Genomic DNA, 20,782 nt, shown 5'->3' on the forward strand with positions numbered 1-20,782 from the left:
CCTCACATGGTTTGTAATCTAGCAGAATGTACACAATAGTACCTTGCTTCAAGTTAGTGTCAGATACCCCCAGATTCACAACAGACTAAGTGTTTGGAAAGGGTTTCTCTACTCTTTACATATCAGCTTCCCCAGCCCTCAGTGGACGGGGGTTCTTCCATCTAAGTCCACAGAGCCACCCTACCTGGCTATCCCCCTCTCTGCCAACAAAGAAAAAACATCCTCCCCTTTGGCCCTACCCTTTCTTTTCTTCTCCTTCCATGACACCTGCACCTTTTCCCCATGATCTTATGTCTTCTTCTCTACATCTGGCATAGGCTGTGGGCCATTCAGCTCTGTTCCACTTTAGATCAGACCTGGGGTATGTCAAATCCTATCAGTGGAGTATATACAATCAGACTTTTCACATTGCAAAGACTGAACTCCCTCATGTGTTAATATTCTGAAGGGGTCTCTGTCTCTTCCACTGCATTCAGTAACATTGCCAAATGCTCCTTCTGTTCCCATGGTATGTGCTCTGCCCCAGGAAGGGAAGAGCATACAGGGAGGAAAAGAATGTCTGTCCTGCCATACTACCAGTGAGAGAATCAGGGATGCAGATCAGGGTACAGAAATGGAGTTTCTTGGAGATAATAGTTTTCTGTTTTATTATATGAAAAAAGATAGATATTGTGTTATAAATTTTGAACTTATTAATATATATTAAATATTATTTATTAAAATGTGAAAATGTATTTGATTTTTTAAGGTTAAAAAAGCCAAAACTCTGAAAATTCCATTTAAATAATTAACTCTGATGCTAATGGAGAGGGTTTTTTTTTTACAAATTGGTGGGTGCATTGGGAATTTTTTGTGTGCTTTGGTACTACTTTTAACAAGATAAACATTTGGTGGCAATTTTTTGAAAGATGTGCTTGGTCTATGACCCCAAAATCTTTCCTTTCTCTGGAAATTGCTGTTGGTGTCCCAGTTCATTAGTGGTGGCTCGTCCAGAGGTATGTTTTAGCCATGACCCTGCCCACCTGGCCCCAATTGATTAGGCCAGTTATGGGCACCTGAAGAGACAAACCATAAGCAGTAAACATAATAAGTAATAAATTATTTAGTATGCTAGATGATAAATGCTATGGAGAAAAGAAAAAAGAATTAAATTTATTGTCCTTAGCATTTGCAATTTGGACTAAGAAATTCCAGTTTAGTCTGGGCTGATCTAAGATGAAGGAGTTGTGAGCTTAGAAGATGGATGGTTCTCTTCTGCATGTCATGTGAACTGAAAAGCAAAGAAACGAGCCTCTTCAAAGAGCAAAGAATGAAGCAGGCGTTCAGAGGGAAGTAGACAGCATCCTGCATGCATGAATATATAGTAATAACATAATAATAACACAAGAAAACTTCAAATTGCCTGTTGAAGTCAGGGACAATATCTTTTCCACCTTGCATCTTCAACATTTAGTATAGAACTTGCAGACAGTATGTGCTAAGTGGATCAAGGTATCAAGACCCAATTTAACAGAGGTTCTTAACTGGCCTCCCCTGTTGTATTCAAAACAAAACAAAACGAAACAAAACAAAAACCTCAATACACACAGAGATGGAACTAACTTCCATGGAAAGTTCTAGCCTCAGTACATGTTTGGCTCAATCAGTCTTTGATTCTACACCTACAATTTTGCAAATTCAAGTGGCTTTCAGATTGACAAACCTGAGGCACTGGGGTATGTTCAAACACCAAAGATTCCCCATTATGTTCACTATCCGGTGCTTCCTAAAGAATGAAAAGAAAACTGATATATTCTAGTAATATTTTCGATTGAGTGGAAAGGAGTTTTCTGATTAAGTTTCAATTTGTCGAAAATTCAATTAACAAGAAGCTTCCTATCTCCTGAAAATCATGATAAATCTGTCATGATTAGAAGGTGAAACAGCCCTTGTTAAATTTCCTGCAGGCTCACTGTTTAATTTTCTGTAGTCTCTGGACGAGTCTACGCATAACTGAACTCTGAAGAGTTTTTCCAAAACAGTATTTACTAGGTAGTCCGCATTCCAAATACTATTCAGTTTCTGGAACTACTTGGAAAAATTTGGAAGACAAAAGTTACGTAAATTCTTGGCACATTCCTTGGATAAGTCAGATGGTGCTGACTACCAGTTCTGATGTGGTTACATTTTCAATTAAACCAGAAATTTGAAGTTCAGCTACTTATTCTTACAGTCTGCCGCAGTTATTATGGTAATGACATTTGATAGCTATAAATCATAGAAAATATTGTATTTATAAAAATTCTTAGTTAATAAAATGAACATAATGAAAAGAATAATTGATTATTAAACAAGCAAACGTTGACTTTAGTCCATTCACTTTTGTACAATCTCATTTAGTACATTATATATTCTCATTTCTACACTGCTTTTAAAATTCCAATTTTGGACTCTTCCATATCAGCTGACAAAGGAATACTTTGAGCCAAAGCTTGGTGGAGCTGCCTGCCAAGCAACAGTTCCATTTCTGCAGTTTCTCTTAGTTGTACAATTATTTAAATATTTGCTTGCATATTGTTCTTATTTCCTAAGAATGTGAGAAAATGGAAAAATGAAAATGTAGATTTTAGAGATAAATTAAGGTTCACAAACTTAATGCAATTGAGAAAAATGTAGAAATCAGGTAAGCTGTCACTCACTGCTTTATAAATGTTTTATAGCTCTCTTTAAAAACAAACGAAAAAAATTAGGTCCAAAAATGAGAGTGATGAAATTTGTCTCTCAGAAGGTAAAATGCTTTTGCTACTTTACAGCTACTAACTAACCCACTTTAAGACAAATTTTACTTATGGCTGGTGGCAGGTGTATTAGTTTCCTAGAGCTGTTGTAACAAAGTACCATGAACACAGTGGCTTATAACAACAAAAATTCATTTTCTTACTGTTCTAGAAATCAAGGTGTCAGCAGGGTAATACTCCTTCTGAAGCCTCGAGGGAAGAATCCTCCCGTGCCTCTTTCCTTAGTTCTGGTGCTTGCTGGTGATCCTTGGCATTCCTTGGCTTGCAGCTGCCTCCCTCCAATCTTTGTCTCTGTCATCCCCTGGCCTTCTTCCCTGCATGTCTTTTTTTCTTTTTTTGGAGTAAAATTGCTTTACAATGTTGTGTTAGTTTCTGCTGTAGAATGAAGTGAATCAGCTATATGTATGCCTATATCCCCTCCCTCTTGGACCTCCCTCCCACCCCACCCTCCCATCCCACCTATCTAGGTCGTCACGGAGCACCGGGCCTAGGTCCCTGTGCTATACAACATGTTCCCATTAGTTATGTATTTTACACATGGTAGTGTATTTATGTCAAACCTAATCTCCCAATTCGTCCCACCCTCCTCTTCCCCGCCATGTCCATGTGTCCGCTCTCTACGTCTACTTCTCTATTCCTATGTCTTCTTTTTTTCGGCTGTACTGCAGGGCATGTGGGATTTTAGTTCCTGACCAGGGATCGAACCTTCACTCCCTGCAGTGGAAGCGCGGCATCTTAACCACTAGACCGCCAGGGGAGTCCCTCTGCATATCTTCTTATAAGAACACCAGCCATTGGACTTAGGGTATACCCTAAGTCTAAAAAAATTAAATTATCATATAAAATTTTTGAGTCTGTCTCTTTTTCTCTTCTAGACCTCAGGTGACCTGAATCGGATTAATCATAATCCTTGGGTTACAACACATCCCTCCTTGTTCTATGGATTGCTCTCATTCATTCATCCATTCATTCGCTTAACATATAATGAACGTAAATGAAGCCACCACTACACCCAAAAGTAAAGCTTTAACAAGAAAATATCTGCCTATGTATTCATTCTCCCATATTGTTCCCCTGTGTTCCCTGCTTTCCCTTGTACTCCAGGGGTAACCAACATCCTGATCTTTGCTTTTGAACTTTATAAATAGGTTATCATAGTATGTCACTAAGATATACTCATGTTGTTTACATCTGTAGTTTCTTTCATATTTGAAAATATTTAGCTTTAGTTTGCTGTCCCTGCTTATTAAATAATACTTAATTTTGATAAAACAATTTTAAGAAAGCTAATATAATTAATGATACAGGTCAGCCTTCACACTTTAAATTGAAGAGAGAGGGGCTTCCCTGGTGGCGCAGTGGTTGAGAGTCCTCCTGCCGATGCAGGGGACACGGGTTCGTGCCCCGGTCCGGGAGGATCCCACATGCCGCGGAGCAGCTGGGCCCGTGAGCCATGGCCGCTGAGCCTGCGCGTGCGGAGGCTGTGCTCCGCAGCGGGAGGGGCCACAACAGTGAGAGGCCCGTGTACCGCAAAAAAAAAAAAAAAAAAAAAAATTGAAGAGAGATGTGCATGGAGTCTAAGATATTAAATAAGATTCAAATAAAGTCTTTAAATTACCATGACAAATAAGTTAATCATTAACATCTTGGTCACACTAGGCTAAAATGATTCAGACTTCATATTTTTAGTCATCAGTCATCAGTGAAACATGTCAAATTCATTTCATTCACTACAGATAGATATGTTATTATCCTATGCCTAAATATATTTAAATTTTAGCTAAGCTGTCAGTGATATCTGGAAAGACACTTAAATAAATTAACGTACAATTTTTTTAGTTTCACACTAATTATGATGTATTGTTAAAATTTCTCTGTGACCAGAGGTATATAGAAGATTCAAATGTTTAATCTGTGAAATTACTCAGGATAAATTAGCTAGTTACATTTTAAATTGAAAAGCAAATAAAGAATTTCAGATAAATAAAAAACATATTTTTAAAAACTGCTTTAAATATTTTTTCATTTTTATCTGTTTGGTTGTATTTTTACCTTAATTCACTTTCACTATAAATGTCTTTAGTCTTCTATTACCCCCATTCATCCTTTGAAACTACCACTCTGTTCAACATCTGCAGCATTCAGTGTGAACACAGTTTATCCTCTACCCTCATCTTCTGTCAATCACTCCTACAAACTTTTCACTCCAGAGCTGCACTGTCAAATATAGTAGCCACTAATGGCTGCTTAGATTTTTTTAAATTAAATTAAATTAAAAATTTAGTTCTTTCATTGTAGTAGCCACCTTTCAGGTGTTTTATACTGGTACCTACAGTATTGGACAATGCAAGTGTGGAACATTTCCACTGTTGCAGTGCCCTAGAGTTTGGATCTAGAATTTCTATGTAGGAAGAATTTGTGGTTGGTAGTATGATTTAAATAGGGGGTTAGGGATTTGTCCTGAAGCTGCACTGGATGCCATTTTGTACATAGATTGTATGCTTGTACATTTGTATATGGGAGAGGGGCTGATGGAAATTAAGTGGGGGTAGAATAAGTCTCACAAAGCCAAGCTACTCTTTTATGCAACTATTGTTCTAATCACATCAAAGTCTTTTCCTTAAAAAGAATTTGCACTTAATTACCTCAAGGCTTTTTTTCACCTTGTGGTTATCTGTTAACTATTGCTCACCCCACAAAAACTACTCACCACAACAACTCACCCTCCAATGGCCAGCCTCAAATGCCCCTTCCTTTGGGAAGTTCCCATAGCACCCCTTTCCGAGGCTCCCAGACAATATAATGTAAATCCCTATTATAATATAAATCACACCCTTGCCTTGATTATATTTCGTTGTATGTCTGTGATTCCTCCATTAGACTCTGATCATGTCAAGATCAGGGACTTTGCCTTCTTGTTTTCTAAATATTTCCCCAGGGCCTAGTATAATGCCTTACCCACTGCAGGAGCTGAGTAACTGTTAAATTAACTTTTATTTATTTATTATTATTATTAATTAATTGATTTATTTATTTCGCGGTACGTTGGCCTCTCACTGTTGTGGCCTCTCCTGTTGCGGAGCACAGGCTCAGGACGCGCAGGCCCAGCGGCCATGGCTCACGGGCCCAGCCGCTCCGCGCATGCGGGATCTTCCCAGACCGGGGCACGAACCCCCGTCCCCTGCATCGGCAGGCGGACTCCCAACCACTGCGCCACCAGGGAAGCCCTAAATTAACTTTTAAATAGCTTAGATTCTAAAAGACATTCTGACTCTCAATCTGCTCCAAGCACAATCCTCCCCATCCCAGTTAGTGGTAACTTCATCCTTCTAGTTACACAGGTCAAAAACTTTGGAGCCATCCTTGCTTTCTTGACTCCTCTCTTTTTCTTGTACCATTTTTCATCACTTCCACTGTTATTATCCAGTTCTTATTACCATCTCTCCTTGGGATTTTTGCAGTTGTCTTATACTTGGTTACCCTACTTTCACTTTTGCATCTCTACATTATTTTCAACCCAGCAGCTAGAGTGATTCTTTCATTTTACATATACTAAAAAATTATGTGGGGGCTTCCCTGGTGGTGCAGTGGTTGAGAGTCCGCCTTCTGATGCAGGGGACACGGGTTCGTGCCCCGGTCCGGGAAGATCCCACATGCCGCGGAGCGGCTGGGCCCGTGAGCCATGGCTGCTGAGTCTGAGTGTCCGGAGCCTGTGCTCCACAACAGGAGAGGCCACAACAGTGAGAGGCCCGCATACCGCAAAGGGAAAAAAAAAATTATGTGGAGCTTAGTATGTACCAGTTACTATTCTAGGCACTTTACAAATGTTAACTTATTTATCCCTCATAATGACCCTCTGAAATAGAAACTATTATCCTTGTTTTACAGATGAGGAAAATGAGGTACAGAAAGATTAATTTGTCAAAGGTTGCCTAGCGCATAGAACATAAATCATATAATATCACTTCTCTTTTTAAAACACTCCCATCTCAGAGTACATGCCAAAGTCTTTCCAAAGGCCAAAGGCCTAAAAGGTTATATGTGGTCTGCATCTCACCCCTGCTTCTCTACTTTATTTTCTTCCATAGCAATTTATTTATTTATTTTGTCTATCTGTCCCCAAACAAATTAAGCTCTACCACAACAGGTAGGGATTTTTGTCCACTTCCCCACTACAGATTTTTTTCTCAGTGCCCAGAACAATGCCTTGCATAATAGGCCCTCTTTAAATAATTGTTGCTCAAATGAATGTACCTCTTCTCATTTACACTAAGTGAAAACTTTTTTAAAAAGAAAGTAAAAACAAGAATTTCAGAATTCCTGTATTTTAGAATTATATAAATTCCACATTTTTATGTGTTATAATCCTTAGGGCTTACTATCCTATGAGTGTTTATAAAATCAAACAGTATCAAAAAAGTAATAAGTTGTATAAAATTAAAACTTATGGGTATATACAAAACTCCATTTAATTATGGGTAAATTACTTAGAGCAAGAATGAAAACAAAAAGCAGCACTCTTTAGCTATTTAAATGTGACAGATTTTTAAAAATCATAAGTGAGAGAAGAGCCTAAAAAGAGTGTAGGTTTTGGTCAGTTTCATAGTTTGGATGGAGACAATCTTAAATGGATTCTGCCTGCTACTCTAAATGCCCAAGAACAGAGCTCTGACTTTTGGGCAGAGTTGTAGCAAATCAGCAACTGTGGTGTGTTAGATTCCAAGATGATTGTTCCCTTGTGGAATACCTGAAAAACAATTCAGTGAGGGCAGCACCTATATTTTTTTTTTAGAAAGAATTTTTAATATTTATTTATTTATTTGGTTGTGCTGGATCTTAGTTGCAGCAGGCAGACTCCTTAGTTGCAGCATGCGACCTCTTAGTTGTGGCATGCATGTGGGATCTAGTTCCCTGATCAAGGATCAAACCCGGGCGCCCTGTATTGGGAGCGTGGAGTCCTATCCATGGCACCACCAGGGAAGTCCCAGCACCTATAATATTTTTAAGATCAAGCAAAGAATGTGGAAAAGACCGATGGATATCCATCAAGAATCATTTAAATAAATAATCGAATATAATTTTAAACTATGGTAGTGGTCAGTTTCAAGAGCTGCCTGCTATTTCACATTATTGTGTTCTTTTTTCAACTTCATTTTCGGAAATTATGTACGTGCTTCTGAGGTTCATCTGCTTCAATTTTCTTTTACATTAAACTGCTCAAACACCACTGCATTGGGCTTTCCTTTGGATGAAAGAAAGTTATTCTTCGGTATACTTAACACTTAAAAAAATGAATTATTCCATATTCACAAGAGCCATCTATCTAAATAGTAAACACGCTTATTTCTGGATTCCAGTCTCATAGATCTTCATTCTCCAGGTTTGGGAGTGGAGCCCAGGATCCTACGTTTCAGACCTTTCTTTAAGAATTACTCGACTCAATGCTATTTTCATATTTTGCTGCTTTCAAAATATTAATTTTAGGCATCTAAAGAGGGGCGGGCAAACTCTGGTGGCTGTCAGAAGGAACAAGAATGAGCGGCCCACGTTGTACCATGTTGCAAAACTTTTCCTCAGTTTGTAGATCCTCCGTCCCTGGGGAGGAAATCAGTTCATTTTCACCAAGTAATTCACCATTTTTCAACCATTTCCGTCCACGTCCCTCAGGATGAACCCCAAAAGTCATGAACTCATCTCCGCGGCATAAGATAAAGCCCTGTTCGTCCCGCTTGCCCTCACAGGGCCGCGGGGACCGGTTCGCTTCCCGCCAGCCGGGCTCCTCCTCCGCTCGCCTTTTGGGTCTAGTCCTCCCGGAGGCGTTCGCCGAGGCAGGTCTTGGCGCCAACCGGGTGGCGGCGCTGTCTGCCCCGCGCGCCACCGCCTCAGGCCCGAGGGAGGCGGAGGCACGGCCTGCGGAGGAAGGGGCGGGAGCGAGGCGCGCGCCCTTCTCTCGCGTGCTCCCGCACCGCTCGCGTGACCGACCGGTGGGTGCGAGAAGCGCCGGCTTCCCGGAGCACGGACTGCCGGGCGCGCGCCGCTGCGAGGGGCGTCCGGGTCCGGGTTGGCGGACCCGGCCGGCGCGAGGTGCCGGCTGGCGGGCCCGGGGTTCCGGGGCGAACACACGAGCACACGCTCCCGGAGGAGCCTTTTCCGAGGCTGCTCTTCCTCGGCCAGACGGAGAGCGGCAGTGTCTCCCCGCCCAGCGCTCACTCGCCCCGCGTCTCCCCCCGCGGCGACTGCTCCTCCTCGGCACCGCCAGCCCCAGCGCCGCTCCGGGGCGGGCGGCGGCGGCGGCGGCGGGACCGGCGGAGCCGCTTTGTGTGCAGCCCGGAGAGGGGCGGCGGCGCAACCACCTGACAGAGGCCCGGGCGCTCGATGCACCTTCCGCCCGCATGAGGAGGAGGTAAAGGCGGCGGCGGCTCGGCTCCCGCCCTCGGCTGGTGGAGGGAGGGGACGGAAGGGGAGACCGGAGCGGGTGGGGGGTGGGGGCGCGGGACCGAGGCCCGGCGGGGCTGCCCGGAGGTGCCGGTAAGGCCTCGGCGGCGCCGAGTGGCCGGGGGCGAGAGAAGCCGCCGGGGAGCCTCAGCCGAAGTTGAAGGAACAAAATGTGAAGTGCGGAGCCGCGTCAGCCGCTTCCTGGCTTGGCGTTCGGGGTGGAGGGCGGCTTGTTTTCCCCTCCCGCGGGGGTGGGGGAGCGGGACACGGGAGGGGCGGGAGCGTGGCGGGGACGCCTGGGGTTCAGCAGCTCTGCCCGGCAAGGGCGTTCGTCCCCGGGAGACGCCGCTGCGTGTGGGTCCGGTTGGGTCCCTAGTTTTGCGGCCTAAGCCGAGCCCTATAGGCCTCGCGTCTCCTTTCCCGGAGGGGACCGGCCGGGCGGGGACTCGAGGCTTCTCTCTGACCGAGCGGGGGCTTTAGGGGTTTTGCCGGGCTCTCGAAGCCGCCAAACTTCGGACTTCGGTGTTTGGGGGTGGATTTCATTGTGAAAGGAGGACTGGGAAACTCCTGGCGCTGCCCGTGGCTTCCCGCGGCCGCCGGTGCCAGAGAGCCCAGTGGGCCCGGTGTTGGAGGGGCCCGCGTGGGTGGGCGCGGCGCGGCGGCCGCCAGGATCCAAGCCCCGGGAAGGAGCGGGTGGCGGGGCCGCCGCGAGTCCCCGGCCTCCCGGGAGAAAGGGCCCTTTGCAGATTAGAGATTTTTGAAATGAAAAAAGAGGTTACAAAGTCGTCCCTTTCCCGCTGAACTTTTGTTTTCTGACCGATAGAGGCCGGTAGAGGACTGTGAAAGAAAAGTTGTCCCCCAGGATGGACTTCTCGACCGCGCAGCCCAAGCCTGCCCCTGCCCTCTGTGGCGTTGTGAGTGCCGACGGGAAGATCGCTTACCCTCCGGGGGTAAAGGAGATCACCGACAAGATCACCACCGACGAAATGATCAAACGACTGAAGGTAAGCTCCTCTGGACCGAATGTTCACATTTCAGACGTTTGTGGTAGGAGGTGCTCTCTCCTGTGGTATTACAGCTCTGCTGGGCCTGGCCTTTAAGAGTTTCACTGACCAGGGCTTTTTTTTTTTTTTTAGATATTTTACGTTTTCTCTTTTACCGCCTCTGAAAGGTATTGTTCTATCTTGGCTATATCTTTGAATGGTGATTTCTGTTAGGGGCATAACCATTATGGGAAATTAGAAGGGTGTGTGTGATCTTTTTTAATCTTACTTTTTTTTTAAAGTATAAGAATTCGAGTATTTTTTTAAGTTTTTTTTTTTTTTTTTTCTAGAAATATTTACGAGAATACTATTCAGAGTAGCTTGCAGCCTTAAAGGTAGGCAGTAATTTGTTTAGGAAGGTTTTCATCAACTTCTGAGGAGACTGATTTATCAAAGCACAAAAGGCATTTTAAAAATTATCACAATTTTCTAACATCCAGAAGCTTAAATATGTATATAGTATGGTTAAACTTTGACAGAAGGTACTGACTTTTCAAACTTCAGGCTTGAAGTAAGGTGATGATTTATGCCCACATGTTCAGAGGGGTTTGTATGTGTTTGTTTGTTTAAATATTTATTTATTTGGCTGTGCTGGGTCTTAAGTTGCGGCATGCGGGGATCTAGTTTCCTGACCAGGGATCAAACCTGCGCCCCTTGCATTGGGAGCACAGAGTCTTAACCACGACCACCAGGGAAGTCCCCAGAGGGGTTTTAAGAGAGAGTGATTATGGCTCTTTTTATGAGTCAGTGTATCTTTAAGCATGGTGGTCCTAATGTCAAGGTTGTAAGTTTCAGCCTTAGGTAAGTTAATTTTTTGCTTTTTGTTGCATGGACATAGATTGTGGATACAGCCTTACAAAGTAAGTGCTGTTCTTGTTAAGGGATCAGCTTGATGCAGTGTTTCTCAACCAGGACATGTTTGACCCCCAGGAGACATTTGGCAATGCTGAAGATGTTTTGGTTGTCACTATCGGGGCTGGATTGGAACAGAGTAAGACTGGAGACAGGGAGTCCAGCTAGGAAACTGTTAACAGTAGTCTAGGTCAGAGATGTTGAAATCATGAAGTAGGGCTATGATAGTGGGAATAGAGTGATAGGGAACGTTACAAGACACATTTCAGTGTTAGAATCAATCAGAGTTGGTGGGAGGTGAGGGAAGAAACGATGTTGACACTTTGCCAGTCTTCACCTTGGGCACTTGGTGAAATGTATTTTAAGGAATAATCTTGCCCCTTTGCTTTTAGAACTTATAGTGTCTAGTAAATGTTTACCATGTTATGAGTGATTAATATTTAAAGTATTCCTGTAGTTTATTGTTAAAAATCTAATTGGATTCTGCGGTTTGTTGCCCCTTTGGAAGGAATGGGACACAATGCCGTCCATTAAAATAAACCTTGATACTAAAGACTGTACATAAAGTAGGGTGCTTAATTGATGCTTCTTAAGGTTATATTATTGTTCTTAAGTGTTCTGAGATGCTGAAATATGAATTATGAAATATAAAGCTAAGTTAAAAAATTTATAGGTCCTTTAATTTTTATTTTCATATTAAGAATATCAAAACGTTGAATTCTAGTGATGGATAATCTGGTTAAAAAAAGAAAAGTTATGACTGTATATACATCTTCCATTTGGAAATAGATTAAATATCAGAAATATTGTTAACTAGAAATTGACACCAAGTCTAGAATGAGCATACGGTTAGAATATTCATTTTTTATGAGTTCTTTTGGAAGTTAAATTTGATACACATATTAACAAATTTGAATGTCCTGTTGCTAAAATTTTGCTTTTCTCAAGAATTATGATTCTGTCTTCCTCCTGCCTTTCTAAGTCGATTTTGACTTTGTACATTTTAGGGATCCATGTTTAAAGTATTACTGTCTCGTTGGAAGTATAGGTTTCAAACAATGTTTAACTGTTTTTTTGATAACTTTGGTGTTATTTGTGGATAAATTTTATAAATTCGGTAGTTTGTTATAATACAGTAACAATGTTCCAATGCTGTATAAATACAAAACCGCTTAAAGGCAAGTAAAATCTTCGTTAATGGGGCTTCCCTGGTGGTGCAGTGGTTAAGAATCCGCCTGCCAGTGCAGGGGACATAGGTTCGAACCCTGGTCCGGGAAGATCCCACATGCCACGGAGCAACTAAGCCTGTGTGCCACAGCTACTAAGCCTGTGTTCTAGAGCCCTCGAGCCACAACTGCTGAGCCCACGTGCCACAACTACTGAAGCCCGCACGCCCAGAGCCTGTGCTCCGCAATGAGAAGCCCACACACTGCAACGAAGGGTAGCCCCCGCTCGTCGCAACTATAGAAAGCCCGCGTGCAGCAACGAAGACCCAACGCAGCCAAAGTTAAAAACAAATAAATTAAAAAAAAAAATCTTGGTTAGTGGAATTCAGAGATGTTTGGTCCATTTTGTTCAGTTTTCAAGACTGGAACAAGCATTTTTACAGTGGAACCATAATTTTAGAGTTAGAATGATTCTAAAAGAAATTCTGGAACTCCCTTTATTTCACAGATAACAAACGTTAGACCCAAAGTGGCCAGGTAACATTTACCAAGGTCAGCCATAGGACAGGTTAGTGGCAGAGCCAGGGCAATAGCATCATGTATCTTTTTATTCTTATAGCTGCTTTCTTCTAAGGAATCTAAACGAAGTTGAACAAAGAAGTTGTGATTTTTATTATGCAGTTGAAAACAGTAAAGTGAAAAGAGAAGGGAATCAATGAGAGTTAACTTGGTCTTTTGCAGGGAGATATGGGACAACGTTTTTTTTTTTTTTTTAACATTAGAAATTATTGTGATGCTTTGAAGCTTTCTTGAAAATAATTCTTAGAGTATATCTTTGGAAGAACTTAGACATACTTTTGTATTTTAGAAGTTTTAATTTCTGTTTCCAAGGAACTACTTTAAATATTTTTATGTCCAGTCACACTGGCCTTCTGTCAGTTCCTTGAACATGCCATGCTCATTTCTGTCTAGACAGATTTAGAATTATGTAGCCCATATACGTACTCTTCCTCCCAGTTCATTAAGGGAAGTCTCTTAGATTCCCTGTTAATATATTCTTTTAATTCCTTCATATCACTTATTACAGATGTGATATTACATTTATGCATATGTTTATTTGGTTTGTCTCCCCAGCTTCTCTGTCAGCTTCATGAATATAGGTATCACATCTGTTTGCTTAGTTTTGTATCCTCCCAGTGCTAAGTTTAATACCTGGCACATAGGTTCTCAACATATATTCCTTGAATGAACGAATGAATGCTTTGGTTTTTTTTTTTTTGGCTGTGTTGTGTCTTCTTTGCTGCTAGGGCTTTCGTGGAGCGGGGACTACTCTTCGAATACTTTGTATTAATACTGGTTTAGACAAATATTTTTATTTTTGAAGATGAAGGATAATTTGAAAATATTTTGAATTGCAGCTAAGTACTTTATCTGAGATTGCATACTAGAGATGATAACACAGATATTTAGAATTTTAGAACCAGAAGGTAGCTTAGAGTTTATTTCATTTTGTTCTAATTTTCTGGATGAAGAAACTGTCTCAGAGGTTGTGACCAACCCTAGTCACATAAAGCTGAAAACCATCATTAACAGTTTTGTTATTTAGATAAATTACAAATATATATTAATTGGCAGAAATATTAAAATTCATACAAAGGCTGTTTGCAAGAATAGCAGACATTTTAATACCAATGTTATATTAAGCATCAAGATTTCATTAAGGATTCTGAAACTAATGCAAATCATGTCTGATAAGTTTAATAAACAAGATACACCTATAAACAGTGTTATACAAAGTTCCATTAAGTGCTTCTGCCCACAGTTTGTTATACACAGTCTATCTCAGATCATGTATTACAAAGCTGTGTGCTACACACTTTTTTTTCTTCCTTTTTTGCTATTTTGGAAGTGGGAAGCCCTTGAAAGCCTTCGTTTTTAAAGGGAGGGATTAGGATGAAGTTTGTTACTATATCCATTTCTTATTATCTGCTCTCAGAGTTCAGTGCCTCAGACAGTTCTCTAGCCACAACTCCATACCCAAACCTGCCATATTCATTCTGTCACAGAATCAAATCAAAATACTTATTACCTTGGTGCTAAGAATTAGGAAAAATTAAATAATAGGGTTTTATTGTTCTGAAAATGTCCCCCACTTTTCTCCCACTAGGTGTTACTTCTGTGTTTTCTTTGTATTTTTCTGTAATCTTTCTCTTTCTGTCAGCCATTCTCCCTCTTCCACATGCTTGTGCTTCTACTTTCTATAGTCTGGCCTGTTGGATAGTTCAGTAGGAATTGGGGTATGGTGAGCTTGATTTAGGTAGGACATCTCCCTTTTGCAATCAAACCTAGGTTGGAAGAGGGGAGGAATAGATTAGGGGCAGGAAGGCCATGAATTCTTTCATTTTTCTTCCCCTCAGGTGGACCTCAGAAATACTTGATTTGTTGTAATTATTTTCACTTGCATAAATGACTTTTATTTATCCCTAATTGCCACATAGTATGCTAATTTTGCTCATAATTCAGTATGTAATTTCAAGTCTGAATTTTGTTTATATCTTTTACTTTAATATTTGTATTAATGCAGAAGATTCTGCTAAGTAATTAAGAAGTTAAATGGAGAGGCAAGATTTCTTAAAATGAAGTCCTAAAATATAGCCAATATACATTTGTGAAGTAATACTTCATGCAGCACAGCTTTTATTTTATTTATTTATTTATCTATCTGTTTATTTATTTATTTTTGGCTGTGTTGGGTCTTTGTTGGTGCGTGCAGGCTTTCTCTAGTTGCAGTGAGCGGGGGCTACTCTTTGTTGTGGTGCGCGGGCTTTTCGTTGCGGTGGCTTCTCTTGTTGTGGAGCACGGGCTCTAGGCACGCAGACTTCAGTAGTTGTGGCACACGGGCTCAGTAGTTGTGGCTTGTGGGCTCTAGAGTGCAGGCTCAGTAGTTATGGGTGCGTGGGCTTAGTTGTTCCACGACATGTGGGATCTTCCCGGACCAGGGCTCGAACTGGTGTCCCCTGTGTTGGCAGGTGGATCCTTAACCACTACACCACCAGGGAAGCCCCTACCATTTTAATCATTTTTAATTGTACAGTTCAGTGCTGTAAGTACATTCACATTGTTGTGCAGCCTCATCATCCATCTCCACAACTTTTCATCATCCTTAACTGAACTCTGTACCCATTAAATTATAACTCTATTCTCCCCTTCCCCCAGCCCAGGCAACCACCTTTCTGCTTTCTGTCTCTATGAATTTGACTACTCTAGGAGCCTCATATAAGTGGGATCATACAATATTGCTGCTTTTGTGACTGGCTTATTTCACTTGGCATAATGTCTTCAAGGTTTAGCTGTATTGTAGTATGTGTCAGAATTCACGTGTATAACATCTGTTTATCCTTTCATCCATTGATGGACACTAGGGTGACTTCTGCTTTTTGCCTACTGTTGGTAACTTTTCTTACTATCTCACAGTTTTGTGGATTAGAAATTTGGGCAGAGCTTGGCTTGATTATTCTGCTCCACATCGCATACTGGGCTCACTCACTGGTATTCAGCTGGTGATTAGACTGGTGAAGTATATACACACTGGCTTCTCTCAAACACTTGGTACCTCAGTAGGAACAGTGGAAAGACTGGACTCAGCTGGGCCCTTCTTCTTGTCTATGATGTAGTGTTAAGGTTTCTCCACATGGTCTCTCCAGCAGGGTGGTTGGGTTCAGGGTTCCAAGACACTATGGAGGAAGTTGCCAGTACTTTTAAAGACTTTATTCAGAATTGGCAGTGGCACTTCTACCTTACTCTACGGTTTAAAGTAGTCATAGCACAGCTGACATTCAAGGAGAGAAAATTTGACCCTACTTCTCAATGGCAGAAGTAGGAAAGAATTTGTAGCCGTCTTTAATCTACCACAGGAGCTCTCATGGTAAGTCAAAGTGTACTATGTAGTTATAGTCATACATTTGTAAAACATTTAATCTCAAAAACAACAGTATATATTTGCAGCCAATTTGCTAGATTTGTAAAATTTATTTTAAATACTCTAAGAAAAAAATTGTAGGAACTTTTTTACGTGCTAGTTATGGAAGAATTATGGGGGAGGTTCATGATTTGATCCCAGAACTTGTTTCTTACAATTTTTGAATTTTTACTAGAAAGTATCACTGGCCAATCATAATGATGATTCCCCCTTCTCTCTTTTTCAAAAAAAATCCATTTTAACTTCTTATTTTGGGACATTTTATCCCTCTAGAAAAGTTGGAAAAGTTGTACCTTCAACAGTCATCCCTTCACTTAGATTCACCAGTTGTTAACATTTTGTTACTTTTGCTTGCTTTAATTTTTCTCCAAACACACACACACAGAGGGAGACAGATGTAACATACATTTTTGTTTGAGAGTTACTTGCATCTGTCATGACATTCCACCTCTGAATGCTTCAGCAGTCTTCTTAGAACAAGGATATTCTCCTACTTTATAACAATTATCATTATCACACTCAAGGAATTTAACATTGATACAGTGATATCTGTTATGCTATCCATAATAAAATTCCCTCAGCTGCCCTAAAAATGACTTATTAAAAGTTGAATTTTTCTTCCTCTATCCAAGTTGCAGTATAGGATCACATGCATTTATTACGTCTCTTTTGTCTGTTTTAATCGAGAAAGTCCTCTCATTTTCTGGGGGTGTGTTGTTCATGACATTTTTTGAAGCATTTGTCTTATAAGAGTTCATAATCTGTTTTGTCTTATTTCCTCATGCTTAGATTCAAATTGAACCTTTTTTGGCAAGTATACTACACAATCGGTGTTGTGTAGTTCCCTTAGCATCATATCAGGAGACATATAATGTCATTTTGTCCTGTTGGCTTTGCTAAGTTTGATCACTTGTGTACAGCTCTCTGCATTGTAAAGGTATTTCCCTCCCTTTGCAATTAATAAGTAATATTCAAGGTAATAAATAGTTTTTAAGAATAATTTGTTTTCCAACAATTCTTACTCAACTGTTTTAGCACCCACTTTGGTGGTTATAAAATGTTGCCTTGATTGATTGATTGATTTGGGTTTTTTTGTTTGTTTGTTTGTTTTTGGCTGTACGCGGGCCTCTCACTGTTGTGGCCTCTCCCGTTGCAGAGCACAGGCTCCAGACGCGCAGGCTCAGCGGCCATGGCTCACAGGCCCAGCCGCTCCGCAACATGTGGGATCTTCCCGGACTGGGGCACGAACCCTTGTCCCCTGCATCGGCAGGTGGACTCTCAACCACTGCGCCACCAGGGAAGCCCTTGATTGATTGATTGATGGCTGTGTTAGGTCTTCGTTGCTGCTCATGGGCTTTCTCTGGTTGTGGCGAGTGGGGGCTAATCTTTGTTGTGGTGAGCCGGCTTCTCTTGTTGCAGAGCATGGGCTTCAGTAGTTGCGGCGCACGGGCTTCAGTAGTTGCAGGGCATGGGCTCAGTAGTTGTGGCTTGCAGGCTCTAGAGTGCAGGCTCAGTAGTTGTGGAGCACGGGTTTAGTTGCTCTGCAGCACGTGGGATCTTCCTGGACCAGGGATGGAACCCGTGTCCCCTGCATTGGCAGGCAGATTCTTAACCACTGTGCCACTAGGGAAGTCCCAACAATTGGTTTATTTTTTTCTGTTTGTATTCAATTTTATATGTATATACACATACATACATACATTCACTCTTGTGGACTGGACTCTTCATTTCTACTGACGAGTATTATCTTTGCTTGATTTTTTTTTTTATTGTGGTAAAAAACATAACAAAAACCATCTTAACCATTTTTAAGTGTACACAGTACAGTAGTGTTAACTATATGTACATTGTCAATACTACAGATCTCTAGAAGGTTTTCATCTTGTAAAACTGAAACTCTGTACCCACTGAACAACTCCCTTTCCCCCATCCCCCTCAGCCCTTAATGACCACTTCCTGTTTCTAGGAGTTTGACTACTTTAGATACCTCACATATAAATGTGGAATCATATGGTATTTGTCCTTTAGTGACTGGCTTATTTCACTTAGCATGAAGTCCTTAAGGTTTATCCATTTTGTAGCATATGACAGGATTTTCTTCTTTTTTAGGGCTGTGTAGTATTCCAGTGTATATATCTACCACACTTTCTTTATCCATTAATGGAAGTTTAGGTTGCTTCCACCTTTCAGCTATCATGAATAATGCTGCAGTGAACATGGGTGTGTGTATATCTCTGAGATCCTGTTTTCAATTCTTTTGGATATAGCTGGGATTGCTGGGTCATATGATAATTCTATTTAAACATTTTTGAGGAACCCCTTCATACTGTTTTCCATAGTAGCTGCTTCATTTTACCTTTCCACCAGTAGTACACAAGGGTTTCAGTTTCTCCACATCAGTGCTTATTTTCTGTGTTTTTGATAGTGGCCGTCCTAACAGGTATGAGGTAATGTCTCGTTATGGTTTTGATTTGTGTTTCCCTGAGGACTGGTGATGTTGAGCATCTTTTCATGCTTACTGGCCAGTTGTGTATCTTATTTAGAAAAATGTCTATTCAAGTCCTTTGCCCATTTTTTAATCAGGTTATTTGTTTTATTGTTGTTCAGTTGTAGGAGTGTGTGTATTCAGTTTTAGGAATTACATTGTTCGTTCTTTTTATTTAATTCTACATGGTTCAAGAGTCAAAACTATAGAAAAACTTACACTTCTGGAAGTCTTCTTCCCATCTTTATCATTTTCACTTCATTTCCACCCACCTCCCCTCTGTAGATAATCATTTTCATTAGTTTCTGGTTTATCCTTTCTGTGTTACCGCCCTTCTTCTTAAAAGATAAACTACTATATATACTCTATTGTGCTTTGCTTTCTTCACCCAATATGTCTTGGAAATCACACCATATCTGGAAATGTCTTTAAATTCATTTTCATGGTGTTATAGTATTCTATGTGTAGATGTGCCATAGTTTACTCAACTAGGCTCTCATTGTTGATTTGAGATTGCTTGTAATATTTTCCTATTACAAGTAATGCTGAAGTGAATAACCTTGTTACACATTGCTTTGTATTTGTGGAAGTGTATCTTTAGGGTAAGTTCCTAGGATTGTTGGGCAAAAGGGTACATTTCTGAGTTTTTGTTAGAGGTGGTCATATTCTCCTTCATATGGGTTGTACCATTTTGTACTTCCACCAGCAAGTATAAGAGTGTCCAGCCTCTCAGTAATGTATTGTCAAGTAATGTCTACTTTTAAAGTAGCAAATTGGCAAATTAACTCTTGCCCCAAAAAGCCATTTTATTGCCTCCTGGCAGCAAGAGAAGTTCTTTATGAGAATGATTAAATATAAGTGCTCCATTGAGGTTCAAAAGGATAAGAACCCTATTTAGATTTCCTTAGAAACTCAAAAGGAATTGAGTGACTTTTTTAGTATGTTTAAGGAAATGAGGGTGGGTGGGGTAGAGATGGAGACAGAATTTTAGGAACAAAGATGATGTTGAAATCATCAAGCCTCACTTAGGTCTTTATTCAAGACCTTGAGTTAAATAGAAATGAGGTGAAGGCTTATTATTAAAAATCATAAATGAAATAAATAACGGCATTGGCATGTAAAATGCCAGTGCCGTGATTTATTTTCCAATTATCAGAAATCTGTAGATGTCCAAGGGAAAAAGTGCTTTGTGTTCACAGTAGGAGAATAGGCTTAAAGCGTTAATGAATTTTGTTCCTATTAGCTTCTATTTTCAGAGTTAATTATTTAAATTAAATACTACTTTGACTGAGGTTGTTGGCATATGGAAGTATGTCCAGTTGAATTCACTGGTCAGAAAGATAAAATGAGTGGAGTTTATACATGATATAAAAGCATAACAAGTTTTTATTTGCTGAAGACAACAAATCGAGACGTTTCTAGATAACGGTTGTAATAGAAATCTAAACACAAACATAATGAAGGAGTTTACTAAATTTCTTTCCCTTGCTGTTGGCATTTGGTCTTTTACATTAGTACAGATCTTCCCAACTGATACTCTACACAGTTGTAAGTATGCCTAAATACAGAGTCCCTCAGCCTTTGGAGATTACAAATATTACATCGTTTTTTGTATATTATGTGATATTTTAAAAGTTGGGAACTGCCATAATATATGTGTTGTTTTTCATGTTATATTATAAAATTATTATTAAGATCAAACACTTAAAACTTCCTACCAAATAGGGGCCCTGTGATTAGTGCTGATAAAGCCAGCCCTTGAATAGCATTAGTCCATTAGGGGAACCTGGATTTATACGAGGAATAACACTGGAATGGATTTCCGTTTATATGAAGGATATTTGAGATTATTATATCATAAGTTAAATGTCAATTATGTGCTAGGATTGTATCTGTTTCTTTGGATAAAGAGCTACTAAGAATTTTGGTGGTCAAGAGAAGTTTCAAGGAAAAGGTGACAGTTATACTGGGATTTGAAGGCTTAGACTTTGGTAAGCAAATAGGTGGTAAAACATTTCAAACAGATGAATAGCAGGGACAAAGAG

General features: G+C 40.6%; 1 protein-coding gene across 5 annotated transcripts in view; it reads left to right on the forward strand.

Annotated features, from left to right (window-relative positions):
* Positions 1 to 9,041: 9,041 nt before the first annotated feature.
* PDS5A (PDS5 cohesin associated factor A) overlaps positions 9,042 to 20,782 on the forward strand; it is a gene marked incomplete at its 3' end in the record, with an annotated part of 128,525 nt that continues 116,784 nt past the window's right edge. For all 5 annotated transcript variants that reach the window (XM_082653805.1, XM_082653801.1, XM_082653802.1 and 2 more), the window contains exons 1-2: positions 9,042 to 9,180; positions 10,036 to 10,216. In XM_082653805.1, coding sequence (XP_082509931.1) covers positions 10,076 to 10,216 — 141 coding nt within the window. In that variant the 5' untranslated portion in view covers positions 9,042 to 9,180; positions 10,036 to 10,075. The remainder of the gene's footprint in view (positions 9,181 to 10,035; positions 10,217 to 20,782) is intronic.

This window comes from Grampus griseus (assembly GCF_964374135.1).
Source record: "Grampus griseus genome assembly, chromosome: 4".
In the NCBI taxonomy this organism is placed as follows: Eukaryota; Metazoa; Chordata; class Mammalia; order Artiodactyla; family Delphinidae; genus Grampus; species Grampus griseus.